At 47.9% G+C, this 22,847-nt stretch overlaps 1 protein-coding gene across 1 annotated transcript; it reads right to left on the bottom strand.

Moving 5' to 3' along the window:
- Positions 1-1,232: 1,232 nt before the first annotated feature.
- Positions 1,233-10,185, bottom strand: CD300LG (CD300 molecule like family member g). Its single transcript, XM_032617042.1, has 6 exons — positions 10,128-10,185; positions 8,837-9,172; positions 8,160-8,298; positions 7,356-7,468; positions 4,796-4,848; positions 1,233-1,346 (listed from the first exon to the last, which is right to left on the bottom strand). Exons 1-6 carry the CDS (start codon positions 10,168-10,170, stop codon positions 1,233-1,235), a joined length of 798 nt encoding a protein of 265 aa, XP_032472933.1. The 5' UTR covers positions 10,171-10,185.
- Between the last annotated feature and the right edge of the window lie 12,662 nt (positions 10,186-22,847).

The raw sequence follows: 22,847 nt of genomic DNA, 5'->3' as shown, positions 1-22,847 counted from the left end.
AAGCCCTCAACCCTTTCTTGACAAGGAAGGAGCCGTGCTTTTTTCCATCCTCCTTCCAAAGCCTGGAATGCATGGCTAGGTAGGGAGATCAGAAAGACAACCGCTCCCCGCCAGTCCTGGGCTCACCCCTTCCAATGTGCACTTGACCTGGAACTGAACTCGGGCAGGTCCAGGAAAGCCCCCAGCTGGGTCATGGTGTCATGGGCAGAGCAGGCCCTATAGGGGGCAGGGGGGAGACTCCACACACCAAATGTAGACTCTCTAAACTGGAGGGGCCTGAGAGCTCAACCAGCCCACTGGTGCTCAAACTCAAGAGTTAGAATCACCAGTGCACTTTTTAGAAATGCAGAGTCCCGGGCCCAGCCTCAGAGATGGTTTTCGTAGTTCTTTTTTTTTTTTTTTAATTATTTTTGGCTTTGTTGCTGCGCGCGGGCTTTCTCTAGTTGCGGCGAGTGGGGGCTACTCTTCGGTGCGGTGCGTGGGCTTCTCATCGCAGTGGCTTCTCTTGTTGCGGAGCACGGGCTCTAGGCGCATGGGCTTCAGTAGTTGTGGCGTACGGGCTTAGTTGCTCCACGGCATGCGGGATCTTCCCGGACCAGGGATCTAACCTGTGTCCCCTGTGTTGGCAGGCAGATTCTCAACCATTGCACCACCAGGGAAGTTCCGTTTTGGTAGTTCTTGATGGGGCCCAGGAATTATCTTTTTAACCAGCTTCCTGAAGGACTGGAATGCAGGAGGTTCACAGCCTGGCTTTGAGAAATCAGAATCCGGTCTAACCCAGCAGTCTCCCTCCTCACCAGCTTATGTAGGAGAACTTGACCTTGCGTCTGAGGATGGAAGGAAGGGAAGAGAAGGTGGGATCTGGAGGGGGAGTTAGGAGCGGCCTGTGACTGGGCACCCAGGCCCAGGGGAGTTCCCGTAGCAGATACAAACTTGGACCAGACCCCCTGAGCCCTGCCTGGCCCCTTGAGGGTCCAGCGGCTGCACACTTTGCCCAGGAATGTGACCATCTTGGGGAGGTCCCCGTCTCCAGCTGGAACCGTGAAGCCACCACTCCAGGCTCCAGTGCGGACGAAGCCTTCTGGGTCAGCTGGGGCATGCAGGAGGAAAGCTTGGGGAGGGTGGAGGAGAGCCCTGGACTCTGGCAGGAGGACTCTGAAGCCGTAGCAGAAAACTTATCCGAGTCAGTGCAAATTCAGCCCTTCCAGAGATTCACGGAGGGTGTTAGGCGGCTAGACTGAGACGAACTTAGAAAAGTCTGGCTCTTCCCCAGACACGGGGAGGGGAGGGCCTGGGGTCATGTCTCCCTCAGGGGTCTGCCACGAGGCTTCGTCTTCCTTTGAAGTCTGTAAAGACAACAGTAGGGGTTGAAAAGCAGAGTCCGGCTTGGGGGGGTCTCCAGGTAGCTGCTGGGTCCAGCCCAGCCTTTTCTGCACATTCTGGGCCTGTCCGTCTGGGGGTCACAGGACTAACCACTCCTTTTTCCCAGAACCCCCAGGCTTTGATTCATTGCCCCCCCCCCCGCCCCGCCCCACACACACCAGGCGCCACTCCCTGGGAGATCAACCTCATGGCCTCGGGCCCAGTTGTGGCTGCAGACGTGGGGATCCTGCCAGCTCAGAACTCTTTAAGCTGTCACTGTCACCATGCTGTTCAAGAATTTTCTGGATCAGAAGAAATGAGGACGTGAGGTCAGGAGGCCTGGCTTCCTGGGTGAAATGGTCTAAGCTCTGGCTGTGATGCGGAAGGTAGGTGGATGCTGAGGGCAGAGACCTCCCCCACTTCCTTGCATTGTCTGAGTGGAGCCAGGCTAGGTGGCTCCAGACCCCCAGCGCCCTCTGTCCACACCTGGCTCAGGCACCAGATCTCCACGTTGGGGCTGGCAGGAGGCCCAGTGGGCCCTGCAAGGTCGATCACAGCATACTCTGGGACCCCGCTGTTCCCCAGTGGCTGAAACACAGACTCAGTCAGAACGGCCTGTTCTTGGCAGCAGGGATGGTCCGCAAGCCAGAGGAGGAGGAGGGAAAGGCAGGGGGTGGATTTTGCAGAGTCAGAGTCCTTGCGGCCCATTCACTATGTCTCAGCGTGACCTCAGGTGAGCCACCTAAACTTCTCTGAGGCCCCGCTTCCCAAGCTATAAAATGGGGATAGAAAGTTTTCCCTTAGGGTTATAATACATATTTCTGATAATGCTTTTATCACTCAACAACTGGGAACTCCTGGAATGATTAATTTGTTTCCATGATTATTATTTCTATCCTTGAAGCGGGAAGAACGTACAGGCTGCAGGATCTTTGTAATAGGCCCGGAGAGAGCAAAGTTGGACACCTCAAAGATTCACCAAATAACAAACAGCACAGGAAGAATTCTTTAGGGATCATGGGTCAGAGCAATCCCTCCCTGATCAGATGAGAAAGCCGAGGCCCAGGGAAGCGAGGTGGGTAGTCCAGAGCGAGTGCGGAAGCCCGTCTCCTGGCCTGGGCTCAGCTGCCCCCGTGGTCCTCAGGTCAGAATGCCGGGCCCCTCCGTCACCTGCTCCCTTGCCCAGCAGCTGAGCAGAGCAGAGGCTGGAGCTGGCCAAGGCCCCCAGCCATGTCTCCTAACAGCACAGCTGCCCTGAGGTGGCCTGGCCAGCAAACCCCTGGCCTGATAGGCACCGAAGCCAAGGAAAGAAGCTCCCATTTTCTGGCTAACTACGAGGGTCTCATCTCACTCGTTCCTAAACACAGTCTCGTGAGATGGGGAAGCCGAGGCTCAGAGCGGTGATGTAACTTGCCAGATGTCACACAGCTGGTGAGTGGCTGAGCTGGGCCTTGTCTTCGTGATTCTTTGGTCTCAGACTCTTTCCTACACCTACACTCTTTCCTGGTAGGGCGTCCTGCACACTTCTCTTTGTGGCAGTGTCCCTTGTCTACTAACTGGGCCCCTGCTTCTATCAATACCCTAGGTGGGGGACATGGGGGCAGAGGTAGATGTTTGAGCCACCTCTGGTGACACCTTCAGTTTTACGGGGACAAGGTAAGAGTCAGAACAGAATCCCTCAGGTGAGATGTGACTGGGGGGATGAGGGCCTGAAGGAATAGGGGAGGGGGAGGGAGAATTCACAAATGCTGTCACTCACGGCCCTCCTGCGTCCCAGCCCTGCCTGTGGGGAGGACATGGCAGAGCTGGGGTTGGGCCAGAGGACTCCTGACATCAGGTCCATTTCCCATGAATCCCATACTGACAGCTTTCTGATTTGGTCGAAACCCAGCCACTGCTGACCGCTGACCACCAACAGCTGCAGAAGCGTCACCTTCTCAAGGGTGACAGAATTTGAGGAAAGAACCTCAGGGGACAGAGAGCAAACCACACATGTAGGCCAGGACCGCTACCCTCTGTCCAGGGGGGCGTCTGCATCTCTCAATGGTCCCTCTGCCCACGCAGTGGACCCTGGGCTGTTCCAGCGAGCGTGGAGGCATTTTCTGGGTTGTTGACTATACGAGATCTATACGAGAGCCTCTACTTCTAGGCACTAGAAAAAACGGTAGCAAGGCATGGAGGTTCTCCCTCCTAGCCCAGCCCCTCTTCTGGAGTTGGGGGAGGGGTGAGCCTCAGGACACCGAGCCAGGAGGAGGGCCCCGGCAGTGGCCGTGGCAGCCCCTCCATCTGTTTCCATGACCTTTCCCTCACTCCTGTCCACCTCTTTGGTCTTGCTGAGCTTCCTGAGATAACAACAGCTGCTTCCTAAGTGAAGAAAGGCCCGGTACCCCATCCCACCGCAGCCCCTCCCTAGGGGGATCGGGCCTGAGTGTTTTGTCCCTGCTGGCGCCAGGAAAGAAGGCAATGGCAGCCCCCCTTTCCTGCTCCAGTGTTTAAGGGAATCAGGGTAGAGGCATCTCAGTAAACAGCTGAGGAAGGAGAGGCTGGGGACGGGGGTGTTGGCGAGGCAGATGAGGCAGTGACTCTCTCCGTAGGAGTGCTGGTGTGGGAAGAGGGTCTCTCTTTGCAGGGGTCAGGGAGGGGCCCAGCAGCAGGTAGACTCAGGGCAGCTTCCTCTCTCCAGGATGATGGGCACAGGGACCCCCATTCTGTCTGTCCCCTGGTCTCCAGAGCACCACCCGCAGCCCGAGTGTCAAGGTAGCTACACCACCTTGGTCTCAGAGCCAACGAAAGCTCAGAGAAGGGTGTTATGGAAAGAGGAGAGATGGGAGTCGAGAGCTCTGGATCCTGCTCTGTATCTGGGCCACAGCCTGCTGTGTGACCTCGGGCAAGACTTTTTCCCTTTCTGGGCCTCAGTTCTCCCTTCTGCAAAAGCAGACTAGAGTCTATTGGTAGTCACACTCTGGTGTGCTATCAGAATCCCCCAGGGCAGCATTTAAATTTCAGGTTCCTGGCCCCCACCCCAAGAGGTTCTGGCTGGGACCGATGTCGGGGAGAGTGTATTTCTAATAAATAGCCGCCCACACACACCCCAAGGTGTTCCGTAGGGGATTTTGCACCAAATTTAGAGAAAGGCTGGACTAGCTGATATCAAAGCCCCCCTGTGGAGCCAGCTCCAATGTTCTCTGATTCTAAAAGGGGAGATGGGAAGAGGGCCTTGGGCCTGGAGCAGAGCCCCACTGGCACCCGGTGGGAAGTCTGGGTGAGGAGGGCAGCCTGAAGGGCTGATCTCGGGGCTCACACAGATTCCCTGGATGTGGGAAGCAAGTCCTGCCTTGAGGTCAGCCGTGGAGGACCAGGCAGGGAGCCAGAGAGGCAGGGCCTGGGAGTCGGACGCAGAGGGATCTGAGCTTGGGCTTGCCTCCTTCCTTACCAAGTGGGAGAGATGGACCTTCTCCTTCCTCTGTGTCTCCGTGGCCAGTTGAGCTGAAAGAGACCAGAAGTGTTAAGGGAACCATTGACTGAAACCGCCCACCCTGGCCAGGCCTGTTAGTAACCACTTGCATGAGTTATCTTAAACAGGAGGTCCTGGTAAGGAATGCGGAACTAACAAGCTACCACCAACCAGAAGAATTCAGGAAAGGTCAAAAGGAGAGAGGAGACTCCAGTCCGTATGTCCTACCAACCTCCCAGAATCCTTCTCGCTGGAATCCATCTTGAGTGAGTGATGCGTGGGCCACCAGAAAGGACCCTGAGTCAGAATGATTGGCCAGAGACAACCCGGAAACTAACCCCATTCCCATAAAACCCGAGACTGCGAGCCACGTGGCAGAGCAGTTCTCCTGGGTTCCCTTACCCTCCTGCCCTCCGCCCGGGTGCCCCTTCCCAATAAAGTCTCTTGTTGTGTCAGCATGTGTGTCTCCTCAGACAATTCATTTCTGAGTGTTAGACAAGAGCCCACTCTCGGGCCCCGGACGGGGTCCCCCTTCCTGCAACAGAAGGAGCACCTTGAAGCCAGGAGTAGCTGGGAGTCGTTTGCAGCTGCTCCCACATAGGTGGACCGGGTTCCTTGCACCTGGGGCTTCCCAGAGGGAGCTGGCAAGCAGATTGGGCCGAGAACCCCAGCACCTCGGCAATGACCTGGACTTTTGAGATTGGTACATGGAAATCCCCTCGCGTGGGCCAGAAACTGGCTAGGGAAGTGATCCTGTATGCCAAGGTCATTGCTTCTTAAATCTCAGTGTGTGCACAGGACCTTGGGAAATTTTACCCAAACACAGATTCTAATTCAGTAGGCTGAGGTTGGGGCCTGAGGGTCTGAGTTGCTAACAGGCTACCAGGGGATGTTGCTGCTGCCAGCTGGGGACCACAATTGGAGAGGCAAAGCGCTAAGAGGCTCTGAGGTTGTGATGGGAACGTTCTCACCCTGTGTGCTCCTCCCAATTCCTCTGAGGGGGCCTAGGGACGTGGGCAAAGCTGACATTTCTTCCTGGGGGCCACACAGAGGGGAGTCACGTAGCAAGCCCAGCGTTCCCCACCACGGCCACCAGTGCTGGGACAACACTGCCAGTTTGCAAAGTTGGTTTCCTGGTTCTGCCACTTTCCAGCTGTACAAACACAGGGCAAGTTGCTTAACCACTCTGTGCCTCAGTTTCTTGCCCTGTAAATTGGGGGTATTTGTACGTGTTGAATAAGTAGTTCCTAACTCGACAGTATTGAGGAGATTAAAGGAGATAAAAAGAACATAAGCCACACCACTGCGCTGGGCACAAGGCAGCTCCCGTTACTGTTACTTCGGTTAAACCCTCTTAATCTGTGCCGTCCACCACGGGAGCTACACACGGCCACTGAGCACCAGAAATGTGACTACTCTGAATTACACTGGGGTTGAAAGACTCAATTGGAAAAAATGAACGTAGAATGTGTGTCAGTAGTATCTTTTTTTTAAAAAATAAATTTATTCATTTATTTATTTATTTTTGGCTGCATTGGATCTTCGTTGCTGCATGCGGGCTTTCTCTAGTCGCGGTGAGTGGGGGCTACTCTTGGTTGCTGTGCGCAGGCTTCTCACTGCGGTGGCTTCTCTTGTTGCGGAGCATGGGCTCTAGGCACGTGGGCTTCAGTAGCTGTGGCAGGTGGGCTCAGTAGTTGTGGCTCACGGGCTCTAGAGCGCAGGCTCGGTAGTTGTGGCGCACGGGCTTAGTTGCTCCGCGGCATGTGGGATCTTCCCGGACCAGGGCTCGAACCCGTGTCCCCTGCATTGGCAGGCGGATTCTTAACCACTGCGCCACCAGGGAAGTCCTCATTAGTATCTTTATATTGATTCCATGTTGAAATGATAATGTTTTGGATATATCATATTAAATAAAGTGTATCATTTGAATTAACTTCACTAGTTTCTTCTTTTTCTCATGTGACTATTAGGGAATTTTAAATCACACGTGTGGCTTCTATTCTATTTCTGTTGGGCATATATCTGAGGAAGCTGAGGCTCAGGGAAGTTAGATGACTTACCCAAGGTCACACAGCTAAAAAGTGGCAGAGCTGGAATTTGAAGCCAAGTCTTGAAAGGAGCTGAGCACCTCTAGAGACCCAGCGGCAGGTGCGGGGCCATAGCACACATCCTGCTCAAGTTCAAGTGCTCAGGCCTGCACTTCCCCCTGTAATCAGTCCTCGTACAAGAAGCAGAACCTACAGAGACTGGACATGGATTCACTGGGATTGACAGGGAGAGAAGTGGCTGATGAGCTTGGTCGGACAGACCAGAGCAAGATGAGAGCCCCCCAGCCTCTTGCTCCCCCATTTGAATTGCTTGTGCCTGGTGTGGACGGCCCTGCGGGTCCCTCAGAAAAGAGGAGCAGGGCTCCTGATGCCCACGTCTCGGACGCATACGCCGAGGCCCGTGAGGTCTCTCTGGGGCGGTAGTGGGGACTGTGGGTCTCAGCGAGGCCCCTGGCTGACAGCTTCTCACCCCTCCTGTCTACACTGCTCACCTTTCTTCCTCCATTGGAGCATGTAGCTGCCGAGGGTGGCCAGGCCTGTGGCCAGCAGAAGGGCCAGCAGCACCAGGACTGGGGCCAACATGCGGGTCATCGGGATGGACACCCTGCGGACGAGATGGAAGGAGACTGGTGGCTGTCATCAGATGTTGGCAGCACACTGGGCATTCTCATTCTGAGTCCCAGTCATATCCCTCATCTCTCCCAAGGAGGTCAGAGGGTACCAGGGACCACAACATCTGGTTAGTCCCAATGGAAGGGACCTCAGCCCCCATCGCCAGACCTAGGAGGCACTTTCCGCTGGGTCTGAACCTGTGAGTAGTTACCTGGCCACCAGCAATGGAGGGCAGTTATATATAAAGACCCAAGAGCCAGTCCTTCAGGCTGGGATTCCAGTTGGGTAAGAAAACATCACATTGTTTGGTTCTACAGTTTCCTGCTTAGCACAGGGCCCAGTGTAAAGTGCACAAACAAGAACTACTGAACTGGGGTGGCTGTCCCTGAAGCCGGGCAGGGAGCGAGGTGGGGACTGGGGCCATGGCGGACCCTTCACCTTGGGCGGGCCTGCATGTCCAAGGCAAAAGGGCTGCTGGCCCCCGTAATGTAGGTCGTTCACTGCTCCAGGGCCCTGCTGGGTAGGGGGTGGGATGGGGGCTGAATCTGCCCTCTCTGCATGTCTGTGGCCACGACAAGAAGCTGTGTTCTCCCAGAGGAAGGAGTATTGTGTTCTTATTTGCTCAGGGGCACCTTATGGTTCAGTGATGACCTGAAAAGGTGGCCTTGGTTGGAGCTGCTCACCTGGTCTTCGAGCTGCTTCTGATGGGGACAAAACTGGTGTCCTCTGTTGAGGTAGAGTCTAGTCGTGTGGCTTGGCGGGAGATCCCTGCAGGAGGAGAGGTTGCTGGGTGAGGAGAGGTCCTTGCATTTGGAAGGGTTGCTGCATACGGAGAGGTCCTTGCATATGGAGAGGTCCCTGCATACGGAGAGGTTGCTGGGTGAGAAGAGGTCCTTGCAAATGGAGAGGTTGTCGGGTGAGGAGAGGTCCCTGCATACGGAGAGGTTGCTGCATGCTCGGATGGGGAGGTCCCTGTGAATGGAGAGGCCTCTGCCCCTGTCTTCCCCAGCTTGGCTGTGGTGACTGTCGGGTGGAGACCAGCAGAAGCTACAAGTCCAAAAGCAATGCCTCAGCACCTGCCCTGATCCTTGATTCCCAGCATTCCCAGACCTCTGACCCTTGACCCCTGAACCCTAATCTCCCCAGGACCAATTTCTCAGAACTTCCCCAGCTACACCTCAAACAGAGGCCTTGAGGAAGCCATTTTGAGCAAGCAGGTCATATCTCAGGAACACCCCAAACCTGTGCGTGGCTCTCAGCTCCCCCCCATTTGAGCTGCAGCCTGTCCTTTATTGTGGGGAGGTGCCATCCTCCAGCCCCCACCTCCATGACCCTGAACCCCTCCCAGGGAAGGAGGGACATTTGTTACCTGGAAAGACGAGCAAAGAAACCGAGAAAGTCTTATCGAAGCCCACTCTTTTGACCCCACACCAGTACTTCCCCACGTCCTTCAGGGTGAGGTTCCTCAGGGTGACCTCAAACCTGAGCTGCCGGGGGTTGTCGTGGACGGACACCCTGCCTTCCTGGCCATATTCTCCAGCGTAGACAGTCCCAGAGCAGCGGGAGATCAAGAACCCGCTCTCCCTGCACCAGTATTTCCTGTACTTCTTCAGCTCTTCCCCGTAGGTGCACTGCAGGGACACGGTGTCACCTTCAAAGCCGCTGATCTCCTTCGGGCCCTCCAGGGCTCCATAACCTGAAACCACAGCAGGGATGAAGGTTGGAATTCCCTGATTCAAGTACCAGGATCAAGACCAGAAGGCTTTCCTCAGTCACTCCCTTCTTGGGGCAGCCCTGGTAGGAGCTGGTACTCCACTCTGCCACCGAGGGATCTTGGGACAGGACTGTTACTGTTTCTCTACACCTGGCATATTGAAGGCTGGTGATGGGGAAGATCTAGATTCATACAGCCCAGAGTCTGAATCCCAGCACTGCCACTTAGTAGCTGTGTGACCCTGGGGAAATTGCTTGACCCCTCTGAGTTTTCTCACCTATAGATGATGACAATGTCCTATTTCATTGAATTAAGATGCTATCATATGTAAGAGCCACCATAATTTTATAAAACATTAAGAAAAAAACACTGTCATTTGACCAACTGACATCAGTTATAAGATGCATCCTAATTTTTTATGTTAAAAGGTTAAAAAACGAAAGAAAGAAAAAAAAGAAAAGCAGGCTTGTGAATTGACGAAACAGGATAATTTATCTCTCGGGGCTGTTGTGAGTGGTACAGCAGAGGTTCAAGAAATATTTGCTGAGTTTAATGTGGCAACATTAAATAAGGGGTGTCTTGTCTGTCTCCAGGCTGGCACAGAGTCAGGAAATGAAGACAAAAGAGGTAAAGGTACTCTCACAGCCACTTGGACATGAAGGGTCTGGAGCCCACAGGTCTGGGGGAAGACCTGGCTCTGGGTTCCAGAAACAGCAAGAGCCCGCACCCTCTGAGGGCTGAGGACGAATGGGGAGGGGTGAAACCTGGAAGGATCAGGCGGCTGGGCTGGGTCACCCCCACAAGGAAATGTAGGTTCAGTAGGTCCCTCTCTTGCAGACCCAACGGGCAATAAGAATAAGCAATAAGGACGTTGGGGATAAGCCCCACATCCCTCCATCCCCGTCCCGCATCTCACCATCCCCGCCCTCCATCTCACCTGGGAGCACGAGGCAGCCCCACAGCAGGACGAGGGGCCGCATGGTGAGCGCTGGCCAAGCGGGAGTGCACGCCAGGAGCTGGGAGTTCCTCTCCGGGCCACGCGGGACTTTAACTTCCTCCAGAGGCAAAATCGAGAGAAGGAAGGGAGGGGAGGGGCCGTGTGGCTCCCCCAACCAGGGGAGGCGCCTCTGCTGATCCCTTCAGTACTTACCCTTGGTTCACAGCGACCTGCACCCGAAAACCCACCCAGCGCTTCTCCCAAACCCATGCCCTTTCAGGGGGTCTTAACCATGCCCCCGGCCGCGCACCCCAGAGGGCCTCTGTGTAGAAGTCAAGGAGCCCATGAATCTGGGCGGGGAAATAGTACATCTTGACTTTTCACTAAACTTTACGTAATATTTATATAGCTTGAAATACTGTGTACGCACCTCACTACTTGGAAAATCATTAGTTATTAGATCTGCCACTGGAGTTGTTATTTAACATGCTAATTTTAAAAAGCACATTTGGGCTTCCCTGGTGGCGTGGTGGTTGAGAGTCCGCCTGTCGATGCAGGGGACACAAGTTCGTGTCCCGGTCCGGGAGGATCCCGCATCCCGCAGAGCGGCTGGGCTCGTGAGCCGTGGCCGCTGGTTCTGCGCGTCCGGGGCCTGTGCTCCGCGGCGGGAGGGGCCGCAACAGTGAGGGGCCCGCGTACCGCAAAAAAAAAAAAAAAAAAAAAAAAAAAAGCACATTTATTACAGTATTACACAATTATATTTTGATAACCACTTCATTTATTATTGGTTTTCTTTCAAGCATGTGTATAGTATTTTATATGTTTTAAAAGACCATTATTCTGAGGCGTGGCGCATAAGCTTCACCAGACTGCCAAGTGGTCTATGGTACAGAAGTTAGGGGTCCACAGGCAGCCGCCACTGCTTCTCCTCCCCATCGCCTCCCGGAGGGCGCAGTACCGCCCTGGGCCACAGGGCGGCGGTGCAGGCGGAGGGTGAGGGAAGCTGTCCGGCTGGGCTGAGCCGGGTACCTGGAGCCACCAGCAGGCCGAGCACAAAGGCTAGGGAGCCGCGCTGAGGTGTCTTGCCTTTTTAAAAGTTAATTAGCGGCTTCCCACCGCGGAACTGAATCCTTCCTGAAAGGAATAGAACAAACACGCACACTAGAGGGAGCCCTGACATACCGTTTTTCCAAAATAGTTCTGTTTGTTTTTTCTGATTGCAAAGGTCACACCGGTTGCAAGCAAAATTTTACACGGTGCAGATATGTTAAAAAAAAAATGGTAACGTTTCCTGTTATTCTCCTCCTCTCTTAGAAAACCACTGTTAATATTTTGGCATATATACTTCCATATGTACAGGTGGAATTTTTACCCACTTGCTGGGCTAATATTTGAAGCATTAACTCAGTGGTTCTGGGAGGGGAGATTGTGTGTGTGTGCGTGTGCGTGTGTGTGTGTGTGTGTGAACGATGTGGGAGATATGTTTGAATTTCACAATGTTGGCGGCTTGGGGGGCGCTGCTGGCATTCAATTGGCAGGGACAGGGGTTCACATGGGTGAAAACTCTGTTATCACCTCAGACTACAAAAGGTAATCACAGTTTTTTTTAAAAAAATTAATTTAGACTGCATTTGGTCTTCGTTGCTGCGCGCGGGCTTTCTCTAGTTGTGGCGAGCGGGGGCTACTCTTCGTTGTGGCCCACAGGCTTCTCCTTGCAGTGGCTTCTCTTGTTGCGGAGCACAGACTCCAGGCACGCGGGCTTCAGTAGTTGTGGCACATGGGCTCAGTAGTTGTGGCTCTTTGGCACAGGCTCAGTAGTTGTGCGCATGGGCTTAGTTGCTCCACGGCATGTGGGATCTTCCCGGACGAGGGCTCGAACCTGTGTTCCCTGCATTGGCAGGCGGATTCTTAACCACTGCACCACCAGGGAAGTCCCGGTAATCACAGTTTTAAAAACACAGATTAAAATAATGTTTATTCTAGTGTTTAATAGTATAGCTCTGCTCTTTTATTTTTTGGTTCTTATACAGAATAATTTCTGATCTTCTTGCTTTCGTAAATCCTAACTTATTTGTTATAAGCAGGGGCAAGCATCTGACACTTTATTGTGTTTTCTAGTGTCATGAGGCCTCAGCATTGATGCCTTGAGTATGTGTTATTTGGTTACAAATCGTTTTCCTTCGATTTTTTTTCCCCCTCTATTACAGCTCAGGCACTATATTGTGATTTTTAAAAATTGAGTATGTGAGAAGGCATATTATTGATGATTGCCATTTCGGGAGAGTAATGGAAGCATTACCCCAATTTTTATTTTTATGAAGAGGGTGTGGGGTGTACTGTGCAACACTCCTGATGCCTTCATGTGTATTGTGAGGTCCTTTTCCTCCACCCCCGCCAGCCCCACACCTAGCCAGGAGTGAGGTTCCGCGGAGCGGCTGGGCCCGTGAGCCATGGCCGCTGAGCCTGCGCGTCCGGAGCCTGTGCTCCGCAACGGGAGACGCCACAACAGTGAGAGGCCCGCGTACCGCAAAAAAAAAAAAAAAAGTCTCTCTAGATGTTGTCAAATATTTCCCTGGGAGGCAAAATTACTCTGGGTTGAGAACCACTGCCTTAGATGATGCATGAAACTTTGGGGAAAAAAACAGTGTAAGTTGTGTTTACATAGGTACAGTAACCAGGTTTTGGATGTAGGAGAGTGAGCTCTCTACTCCTGAACCTCAGAGTTAGGCGCACTATGCACTCACAGGCAGTGCAGAACACAGTCTCTGCAGGCGAGCCAGCTCCCAGGAGGAAGGGAAGTAGAAAGGGCTGGGCGACACATGCCTTGTCCTCCTTGCAATTCATCTATCAAATAAGTAAAGGTGTGGGGAGAGAGCAAGAGTGTTACACCCAGCAAAGATGGGTGAACCAAAAGCTGGAAAGAACCTGGATCCTTGAGTCACCACTTGGAAGAGAGCTGACTCTCTTCCATGCCGGCGGCAGACTTGCTTTTATGAGCAAGAGAGGCTTTTATGTGTTTAGCCACTGAGATTTTTTTAAAAGATTTATTTATTTATTTATAATTTTGGCTGCTTCGGGTCTTAGTTGTGGCACACGGGCCCTTCATTGCGGAGCGCGAGCTTCTCTCTAGTTGTGGTGTGCAGGTTTTCTCTTCTCTAGTTGTGGCACGCAGGCTCCAGGGCATGCGAGCTCGGTAGTTGTGACGTGTGGGCTTAGTTGTCCCGCAGCATGTGGGATCTTAGTTCCCTGACCAGGGATCAAACCTGCGTCCCCTGCATTGTAAAGCGGATTCTTTACCACTGGACCAACTGGGAAGTCCCTAGCCACTGAGATTTTGCAGTTTGTTTGTTTCTGGGGCATAGCCTGAGCCAACACAAAGTTTTTTGTTTTCTCACATACATTTCATCCTCTATTCCACTTACAGCTCCCCCATCCCCAGCCAGTGACAAACTCAATTGTTCAACTTCCTCCACTATACAAGTCTAAAAACTGCTTTCGAGATTTTTATGTTGACTGTTTAAAGGATTTTAAAAAAAAATTTCTAGGAATGCCAGTGAAACAATGGGGGAGGGCAGCAATGCAAGACGAAGTAGGACCATCCTCCCTCAGAAGCTGGATGAAATAGACATATATTTTAAAATATTCTCAAAAACATTTAAGGCTAACTGCAATGTGGTGTCTTGGATTGGATCCCAGAACAGAAAAAGGATATTAGAAAAACTAGCGAAATACTAAGAAAGCCTGGATTTTAGTTAATAGTAATATACCAATGTTAATTTCTTAGACGTGACCAACGTACATGGTTATGTAAGATGTTAACATTAGGGGAAACAGACAGAGTGAAGGGTATTCAGAGACTTTCTGTACTAATTTTGCAACTTTTCTGTAAATCTAAAATTATTCCCTAACATAAAGTTTATTTTTAAAAAAAGCAGTGAAGAGCTAACAAGAGTGGGAAGGATTACCCGGCTGAGGTCTGCAAGTAAAACCCCAGAAAGATGAACTGAGTAGGCAAGGTCCCTTTGTCCTTGGGAGCATTTACTGGTTCAGAGGAAGCAACTAAGGGGATGAGCTAGGAGTGGGGGGCCCTCCAAGGGTGAGAAATCTGGTCTATATGTAATTTTTTATCACCTTAGGCTAGGACCCCAAAGAGCTGCACTTTGGGAGAAGACTGAATTGCAGATAAACCAAGCCACATGGACTTCACTCAGCTTCCTGTCTTTTGGGTGTCCCAGGAAACCTCAAACTTTGAACTTGAATTTTAAATGGTCTTGGTCCGACAAGAGCTTAATCTCCAAAATATACAAACAGCTCATACAACTCAACAACAAAAAAATAAAGCAGAAAAATGATCAAAGAATGGGCAGAAGCCCTTAATAGACATTTCTCCAAAGAAGACCTACAGATGGCCAGTAGGCATGTGAAAAAATGCTCAGCATCACTAATTATTAGAGAAATGCAAATCAAAACTACAATGAGCCATGGCCACTGAGCCTGCGCGTCCGGAGCCTGTGCTCCGCAACGGGAGAGGCCACAACAGTGAGAGGCCCGCGTACCGCAAAAAAAATTAAAAAAAGATGCCTTGAAGAGCGAAGAGACACACCCACAGAGAGGGAGAAAAGGTCAGCAATGCACATGACAGGCAACATGGATAAATCATAAAAAAAGATGACGTTGAGTGAAAGAAGCCAGGCATACAAAAGACTGATTTCATTTAGATGAAATTTAAAAACAGACCCAACGAAATGGCATTGTATTGTGATATATATATACTTAGAGGGTAAAACCAGAAAGCAGAAGTGATTCCTATAAAAGTCAGGGTAGCGGATGTCTTTGTGGGAAGATGTTGTGCTCTCAGGGGTCACATGGGGGCTTCTGGGGCCGGAAGGGTTTATTTCTTCATTGGGGTGGTGGCTACCCAGATGTTCGTTTTTTATTAATTTGTGAAGTTGTCTTGTTTATGCCCTTTCCTGCGAGCATATTTTATATCACAAATCTAAACTTTCTTTTTGAGATGGAGTAACAGAAACAACAAATAGGAAAAGTTATCAGAAATCTCAAAAAACAAAACAAAAACAAAAACCCAAGGTTACAGTACTTTCCCTAGTTCTCACTGAGATGTAAACAGGCTGAGCCCGCCCTTTCTTCAGACCCTCTGACTCACTCTCTTTGTCTGGGAGTGAGCCCATTTCTCCTCTTGGAATTATTCTTCTTTCTCTTCGGTGTCTGGGCTGAGTGCCAAACCAAACGATGCAGACCTGTAGCCTGAAGCAGAGATTCTGTCACCTCTAGGAGGATAAAGGACCATTGACATTCTATTTTTGCCAGAGCATGCCTCCTCTACTTTCTCTCCCTGCAAAGATGGACCCCCAAGTTATTCATTCCTCTGGCCTCAAGCTCATCTTTCTATTCCATCTGTGGCTGCCCTGGCTGGAGCACCTTGACCAAGGCCTGGGTGGGTGAGGTGACCCTGCCTGGGCTTCCAGCTATCTTGGCCACCGCCGCCCTGAGTTATCTGCTCTGTCCTGGGGTTCAGCCCTCTCCTCAGCTCTCCAGCTCTAAACTCTCATTCATCCAAACATCTAACACTATGTTAGTTTCAGGTGCACAACACAGGGATTTGATATTTCCATACATTGCAAAATGATCGCCACAATAAGTCTAGTTACCATCTGTCACCATAGAAAGTTACTACAATATTATTGACTATATTCCCCATGCTGTACATTTCATCTCCCTGACTCATTTATTTTTGTACCTGGAAGTTTATACCTATGAATCTCCTTCACCTATTTCATTCATTTCCCCACCCTCTCCCCTCTGGCAATCACCTGTTTGTTCTCTGTATCTATGAGTCTTTTACTGTTTTAGGTTTGTTCTTATGTTTCGTTTGTTAGATTCCACATTCGAGTGAAATAATATAGTATTTTTGTCTGACTTATTTAACTTAGCATAATACCCTCTAGTTCCATCCATATTGTTGTAAATAGCAAGATTTCATTCTCTTTTATGGCTGAGTAGTATTCCATTGTATATATATATACCACATCTTCTTATATCCTTTCATCTATTGATGGACACTTAGATTGCTTCTATATCTTGACTGTTGTAAATAATGTTGCATTGAATATAGGGGTGCATATATCGTTTTGAATTCGTGTTTTTTTCTTCTTCAGAAAAATACCCAGGAGTAGAGCTGCTGGATTGTATGGTAGTTCTATTTTTACTTTTTTGAGGAACCTCCATACTGTTCTCCATAGCAGCTGCACCAATTCTCATTCTCGCTAACAGTGCATGAAGTTTCCCTTTTCTCTCCATCCTTGCCAGCACTTGTTATTTGTTGTCTTTTTGATAGAAGCCATTCTCACAGATGTGAGGTGATATCTCATTGTAGTTTTTTTTTTTTTTTTGCGGTACGCGGGCCTCTCACTGCTGTGGCCTCTCGTGTTGCGGAGCACAGGCTCCGGACGCGCAGGCTCAGTGGCCATGGCTCAGGGGCCCAGCCGCTCCGCGGCATGTGGGATCTTCCCAGACCGGGGCACGAACCCGTGTCCCCTGCATCGGCAGGCAGACTCTCAACCACTGCGCCACCAGGGAAGCCCCCCTCATTGTAGTTTTGATTTTCATTTCCCTGATGATTGGTGATGCTGAGCCTGTTTTCCTGCACCCGTCGGTTTTCTATATGTCTTCTTTGGAAAAATGTCTATATCAGTTCTCTGCCCATTTTTCAATTGGGTTGTTTGTTTTTTTGATGTTGAGTTGTATGAGTTTTTTGGTATATTTTGGATAGTAACCCCTTATCAGATGTATCATTTGCAAATATCATCTCCCATTCAGTAGGCGGCCTTTTGTTTTATTGATAGTTTCTTCTGCTGTGCAAAATCTTTTTAGTTTTTTTTTTAATATTAAAAAAATTTTTTTTTATTTGGTTGCGCCGGGTCTTAGTTGCGGCAGGCAGCCTCCTTAGTTGTGGCAGGCGGGCTCCTCAGTTGTGGCACGCGAACTCTTAGTTGCGGCACGCGAACTCTTAGTTGCGGCATGCATGTGGGATCTACTTCCCTGACCAGGGATCGAACCCGGGACCCCTGCATTGGGAGTGCGGAGTCTTATCCACTGTGCCACCAGGGAAGTCCCAAAAGCTTTTTAGTTTGATGTAGTCCCATTTGTTTATTTTTGCTTTTGTTTCCCTTGTCTGAGGAGACATACCTAAAAAATATTGCTAAGACCAATGTCAAAGAGTATGCTGCTTTTGTTTTCTCCTGGGAGTTTTATGGATTCAGGTCTAACATTTAAGTCTTTAATCCATTTTGAGTTAATTTTTGTATATGGTGTGAAAAAGTAGTCCAGTTTGATTCTTTTGCATGTAGCTACACTATTTTTTTAGTAATTTCTCCCCCCCAACTGATTTATAATGTCATCTTTCTTAAAAGTTAAATTAGCATATACATGAGGAATATTTCTGTACTTTCTATTCTGTTCTATTTGTCTAGTTGTTGATGGTTTCTTCTGTACAAAACTTTAAAAAAATTGTTTTCATATCAGAAATATTTCGTATCTGATAGGTCTAATGCCTCCCCACCCCCCAATCTAGTCCCATAACTTTTCTTTTTCAGAATTTTCCTGCTATTCACCAATGCTTATTTTTCATGAAGAACTTCTGTATCATTTAATAAGTTCCCTCTGCAAATCCTCTTTATATTTTAATTGAGATTGCATTGGGTTTGGAGATTATTTTAGAATGAATTGACATATTTACAGTATTCAATTGTCCTTTTCCCTGAGTTATAGTTTGTTGTATATGTCCTTTACTAGTGTTTTAAAGGTCCCCCCTCCCATATCAATAGGTCCTTTACTTTTCCTATTCAGTTTATAACTTGGTATTTAATCTTTTGATTGGTATTTTAGTTTGGAACTTTTTTCTTACATTATGCTTTTTTTTACTCTTTTTTTTCGTTTTTGTTTTTGCGATACGTGGGCCTCTCACTGTTGTGGCCTCTCCCGTTGCGGAGCACAGGCTCCGGACGCGCAGGCTCAGTGGCCATGGCTCACGGGCCCAGCCGCTCCGCGGCATGTGGGATCTTCCCAGACCAGGGCACGAACCCGCGTCCCCTGCATCGGCAGGCGGACTCTCAACCACTGCGCCACCAGGGAAGCCCGATATGTTTTCTTCATTAACCGATTCCCTTATCATTATGAAATATTCATCTTTATGCCTGGCAATAGTCCTCGTCTTGAGGTCTACTTTGCCTTGTATTAATGTAGTCGCTTCAGCTTTCTCAATTAGTATTTCCATGGTAAGTCTTTTTTCACTCATTTTCTTTTAACATGTGTGTCTTTGTGTTTAAAGTGAGTTTCTTCTAGCTAGCACATAGTTAAGTCTTTCTTTTTAAATCTATCCTGACAATCTCTGTCTTTTATTTGGAGGATTTAGACCATTTACTTTATACAAAACAACTTTGAGATATAATTTACGCACCATAAATTTCATCCATTTAAAGTGTACAAGACAATAGTTTTTAGGATATTCACAGAGTTGTAAAACCATCACTATAATCTAATTTTAGAACATTTTCATCATCTTAGTAAGGAACCTCACGCCCACTTGCAATCGCTCCCAACCTCCATCTCTCCCAGCCTAGGCAACCACTAATGTACTTTCTGCCGCTATAGATTTGCCCATTCTGGATTTTTCACATTAATGAAATCATACAATATGTGGTCTTTTGTGACTGGCTTCTTTCACTTTGCATTATGTTTTGAGGTTTATCCACGTTGTGGCACAGATCAGTATCTCATTTCTTTTTATTGCTAAATAATATTCCATTGTATGGTTATACCCCATTTTATTTATCCCTTTATCAATTGACGGACCTTTGGATTTTTTTACACATTTGGCTGTTATGAGTAATATTGCTTCAATATTCTTGTGTAAGTTTTTGTGTTTTCATTTTCATTTCTCTTGGGTATATATCTAGGAGAGGATATATATGAAAACTCTATGTTTTACATTTAGTTCACCTTCACTTTTGAAAGACATTTTTGAAAAATCAGCATCTGTGGACATAATAATATGAAAATTTCACTTTTTATTCTATTAAAAGATTATTTTATATGGAGTTATAGTAACAGATTTCCAGAGAGTAAACCGTTTAATTTCCAAATATTAAACCATTTTTAGAATACACTCTACTTGATCATTTGTATTATTTTTCTGGTATTCTGGTGACACTGTCAGCTAATATAGCTTTTAGGATTTTTTAATAAGTGAGACTGGTTTGAAGGGTTGGAGTGTGTGTGTGTGTGTGTGTGTGTGTGTGTGTGCTGCTTTCTTTGACAGGTTTTGGTGTCAATGTTATGTTCACTTCTTAAAAAGAATTTTGAAGATTTCCTTTTATTTCTGTGTTCTAGAGGAGTTCAAGGTAACTGTTCCTTAAATGTTTGGTAGAATTCTTCTGCAGAACTATGTGGTGCTTCTTGAAGGAGAAATTCTTTGACATCTCTACTCTATTAAAATCAGCCTGTTAGTATTTCTCTTCTGGGGTAATTTGGTAATTTGTATAATAATAATAAACTGGGTTTCTGGACCAGCCAGGTCAAGGCCTCTGAGTGCAGTGACAGCATCAAGATCACAACCCTCCAAGAATCATACAGTGTGTATTTTTCGTGTCTTCCTTCTTTCATTCAGTCTAACGTTTTGACATCTACCCATGTTGTTGCATGGTGGGGATAATCTTTGAATATTAGTTTTTTTTCACTTGTGAGTCAATATACCACTGTATGGACGTACCACAATTTATTTATCCATTCACTTGTCGGTGGAATCTGGATTGTTTCCCTTTTTTGGCAATTATGAATAATACTCACATGGCAGTCTGACAGTTTCAGATGCTCCCCGTCCTTATGTGTTATTCAGTCTAACACTCTAGTGTATGCAGAGTGGTACCTGCTTGTGGATTTACTTTGCAATTCCCTAACAAATAATGTTGGATGAGCACTTTCTCATATGCTGCTTATTGGCTATTTATGTATCATCTTTTGTGAAGCGTGTGTTTACACGTTTTGCCTGATTTTTGGTTGGATTGTTTTTCTTTTTATTATTATTATTTCTTTTATTATTGGGTGGCAGGAGTTCTTTATTGTGGATACAAATCCTTTGTCATATATATATATATATACATATATATATATATATATATACATATATATATATGTTGTGAGTATTTCCTCTCAGTCTGCTGCTTGCCTATTTATTTTCTTGACAGTGTTTTTTGATGAACAGAAATTTAAAATTTTGATGAAGTCAGTTTTGTTTTGTTTTTTGGAGTCCATGCTTTTTATGTCCTTTCTAGAAATCGTTGGCTTCCAAAAGATTGAGAAGATCGTCTTCTATGTTTTTCTTCTAGAAGCTTTCTCAATTTAATTTATGTTTATGGTCCCTTTTATTTTTTTAATTTTTAAAAAGTTTAGTAAAATATTTTCATCAGCCCACTATGTCCAAAATATTATCATTTCAACATGTAATCATCATACAAATTGTTAATGAAGTATTTTACATTCTTTTTTCTGTATCAGGTCTTTAAAGCTGGTGTGTAGTTTATAGTTACTCACACCTCAGTACAGAGTAGCTGCATTTAAATGCTCAACATGTTAGTGGCTGTAGTATCGCACAGTGTGTATTATACTTATATGTCTCCCCACCTCATGGATACTCTTGTGTATGACCTACTTGATCATCAAACCAAATACAGTCTTTTCCCCATACACCTGCTCCTCAAACCTCTCCATCTGGACCTATGGTCCCATTTATTTATTTTTGAGAGATGGAAAAAAATTCTCATATTTCTTTGTTCTTTTTTTAATTTTTGAATTTTATTTAATTTTTTTTTTATACAGCAGTTTCTTATTAGTTATCCATTTTATACATATTAGTGTATATATGTCAATCCCAATCTCCCAATTCATCACCCCCCCCGCATTGCTTTGCTCTTAATGACATGAGTGTACTTCATTCATCCTCCACACGGTCAGTATAGTGTTACAATATCAAATTAAGATGAGGACACAGAAGCTCTTGACCAGAAGTTAAAGGTGAGGGGGCAAGTCTGCATAGTACCCAGGGTCCCTACAGGGGACACATAGGACCGTTGTCAGGATTAAGGGAATGAGGTGAGTCACCCAGGGGTCTGTGACAGTGGGAAACTCTTGCCTTTTACCTTGGCCAAAAAGGGCCGATGGGAGGGAACTGTGTGGGCGAGCCTGGACAGCTGGAGGTGTGGCAAAGGAGGGGAATAGTCCCTGACCTCTCTCTCCTCCCTCCTGCCAGTTTCCTGCTGTGGCTCCCACTGGCCAAATCCAACTGGAAGTCCAAAGTAAAGGGAGCCCAGGTAACACAATCCATCAGTGTCAGTCTCCAAGGACACAGAGCAAAACAGAGTAGGACAGAGAAAGAATTGGGGGCAGGGTGTGGAGCGAGGTACATGGAAAATACCCAGCATGGTCTGATGCCCATAATCCTAAGATGTGGCTGACGTCCTCAGCACAGTCTCTGCATTTCTGTATGATTTTCTAAAACCAGAGAACAGCAGCCCAAGAGCTGTGCTTGGGTGGCCAATCGAACACCTGAAAAGAATCTGTTTTTCAATTTTCCAAAGAAATTAAGAAATTTCCATCATCTTCCCCAAGGCTGTGATGTCAGACTGTTTTAGTCTCAGCTCAGCTACTTCAAACACTGTCACGTATTTCTATAAATTTGAACCATGGGAGTTCCGCTTTCACGGTTTTAATATACAATCTAGAGACAAAGACTGTGTCGATATGTCACAGATGTCCTGGTTACAGGATGCACCGCTACCCGGCCCGGACGAGGAGCCAGCGGGCCCTGCCAGACCCAGCTGACCTCATTTGGCAAAGCTGGCTTTGGGGGATTTTATTTTAAAACCTGAATATTTATACAGTTTGCATTCTTAGGGAGGTGAGAAATTCTGTGAAACTTCAAGAGCTCTCATTTGCTTTATCTTTTTGCTAAGAGAAGCCAGGCGGTCTGGCTGAGGGGACCTAGCTGACTTGGCTTAGCTGAAACATACCTGTTGTTATTAACCACAGAGCAGAATTATTTGAAGTTCAATTTCTACGTTAAACATAATCATTTTGCTCTGTTTGGATTTCTGAGGGCTCTTTGGATTCTGTAATTTATTTCATTGCTCTGATGCTGCGCCTCCCCCCACCCCCTTGTATTCCAGACTCTTCGGCCCCTATGGTCCCTTTTAAACTGAACTTTGTATGTGGTGTAGGGTAGGGATTGACCCCCCTCCCGCCCCCACCCCAGAATATCTACTTTTTCCAGCACATCGGTTGGTGCCCTCGTCAAAAATCATCTGACCCTATATCAGATGACTCTTGATATCTCTCAAACGCTAAGCACCCCTGGTAAAAATGTGTCTCATTTAGGCTTTCCCTACTCAAAGTGAGGTCCTAAGACAAGAGGCGTCACATCACCTGGGAGCTGAAATGCAGAACCTGGCACCACTCCAGCCCTACACAACCCCCAGATGATTCATAATCACATTACATTTTCAGAAGCACCGGTGTAGATCATTTTTGAGGAAGGAGGGGAAATGTGATCACGACATATTCTGCCACTGACAGCCTGCCCGTGCACCGCAGGCTGTGGGGGCCTATGGATCCATTTGTTCTCCTTGAATCACTGGACTTACTCCCATA

This window comes from Phocoena sinus, chromosome 20 (genome assembly GCF_008692025.1).
Source record: "Phocoena sinus isolate mPhoSin1 chromosome 20, mPhoSin1.pri, whole genome shotgun sequence".
Lineage (NCBI taxonomy): Eukaryota > Metazoa > Chordata > Mammalia > Artiodactyla > Phocoenidae > Phocoena > Phocoena sinus.
The sequence above is the reverse complement of the archived record's forward strand: the minus strand, read 5'-3'. Positions and strand labels throughout refer to the sequence as shown.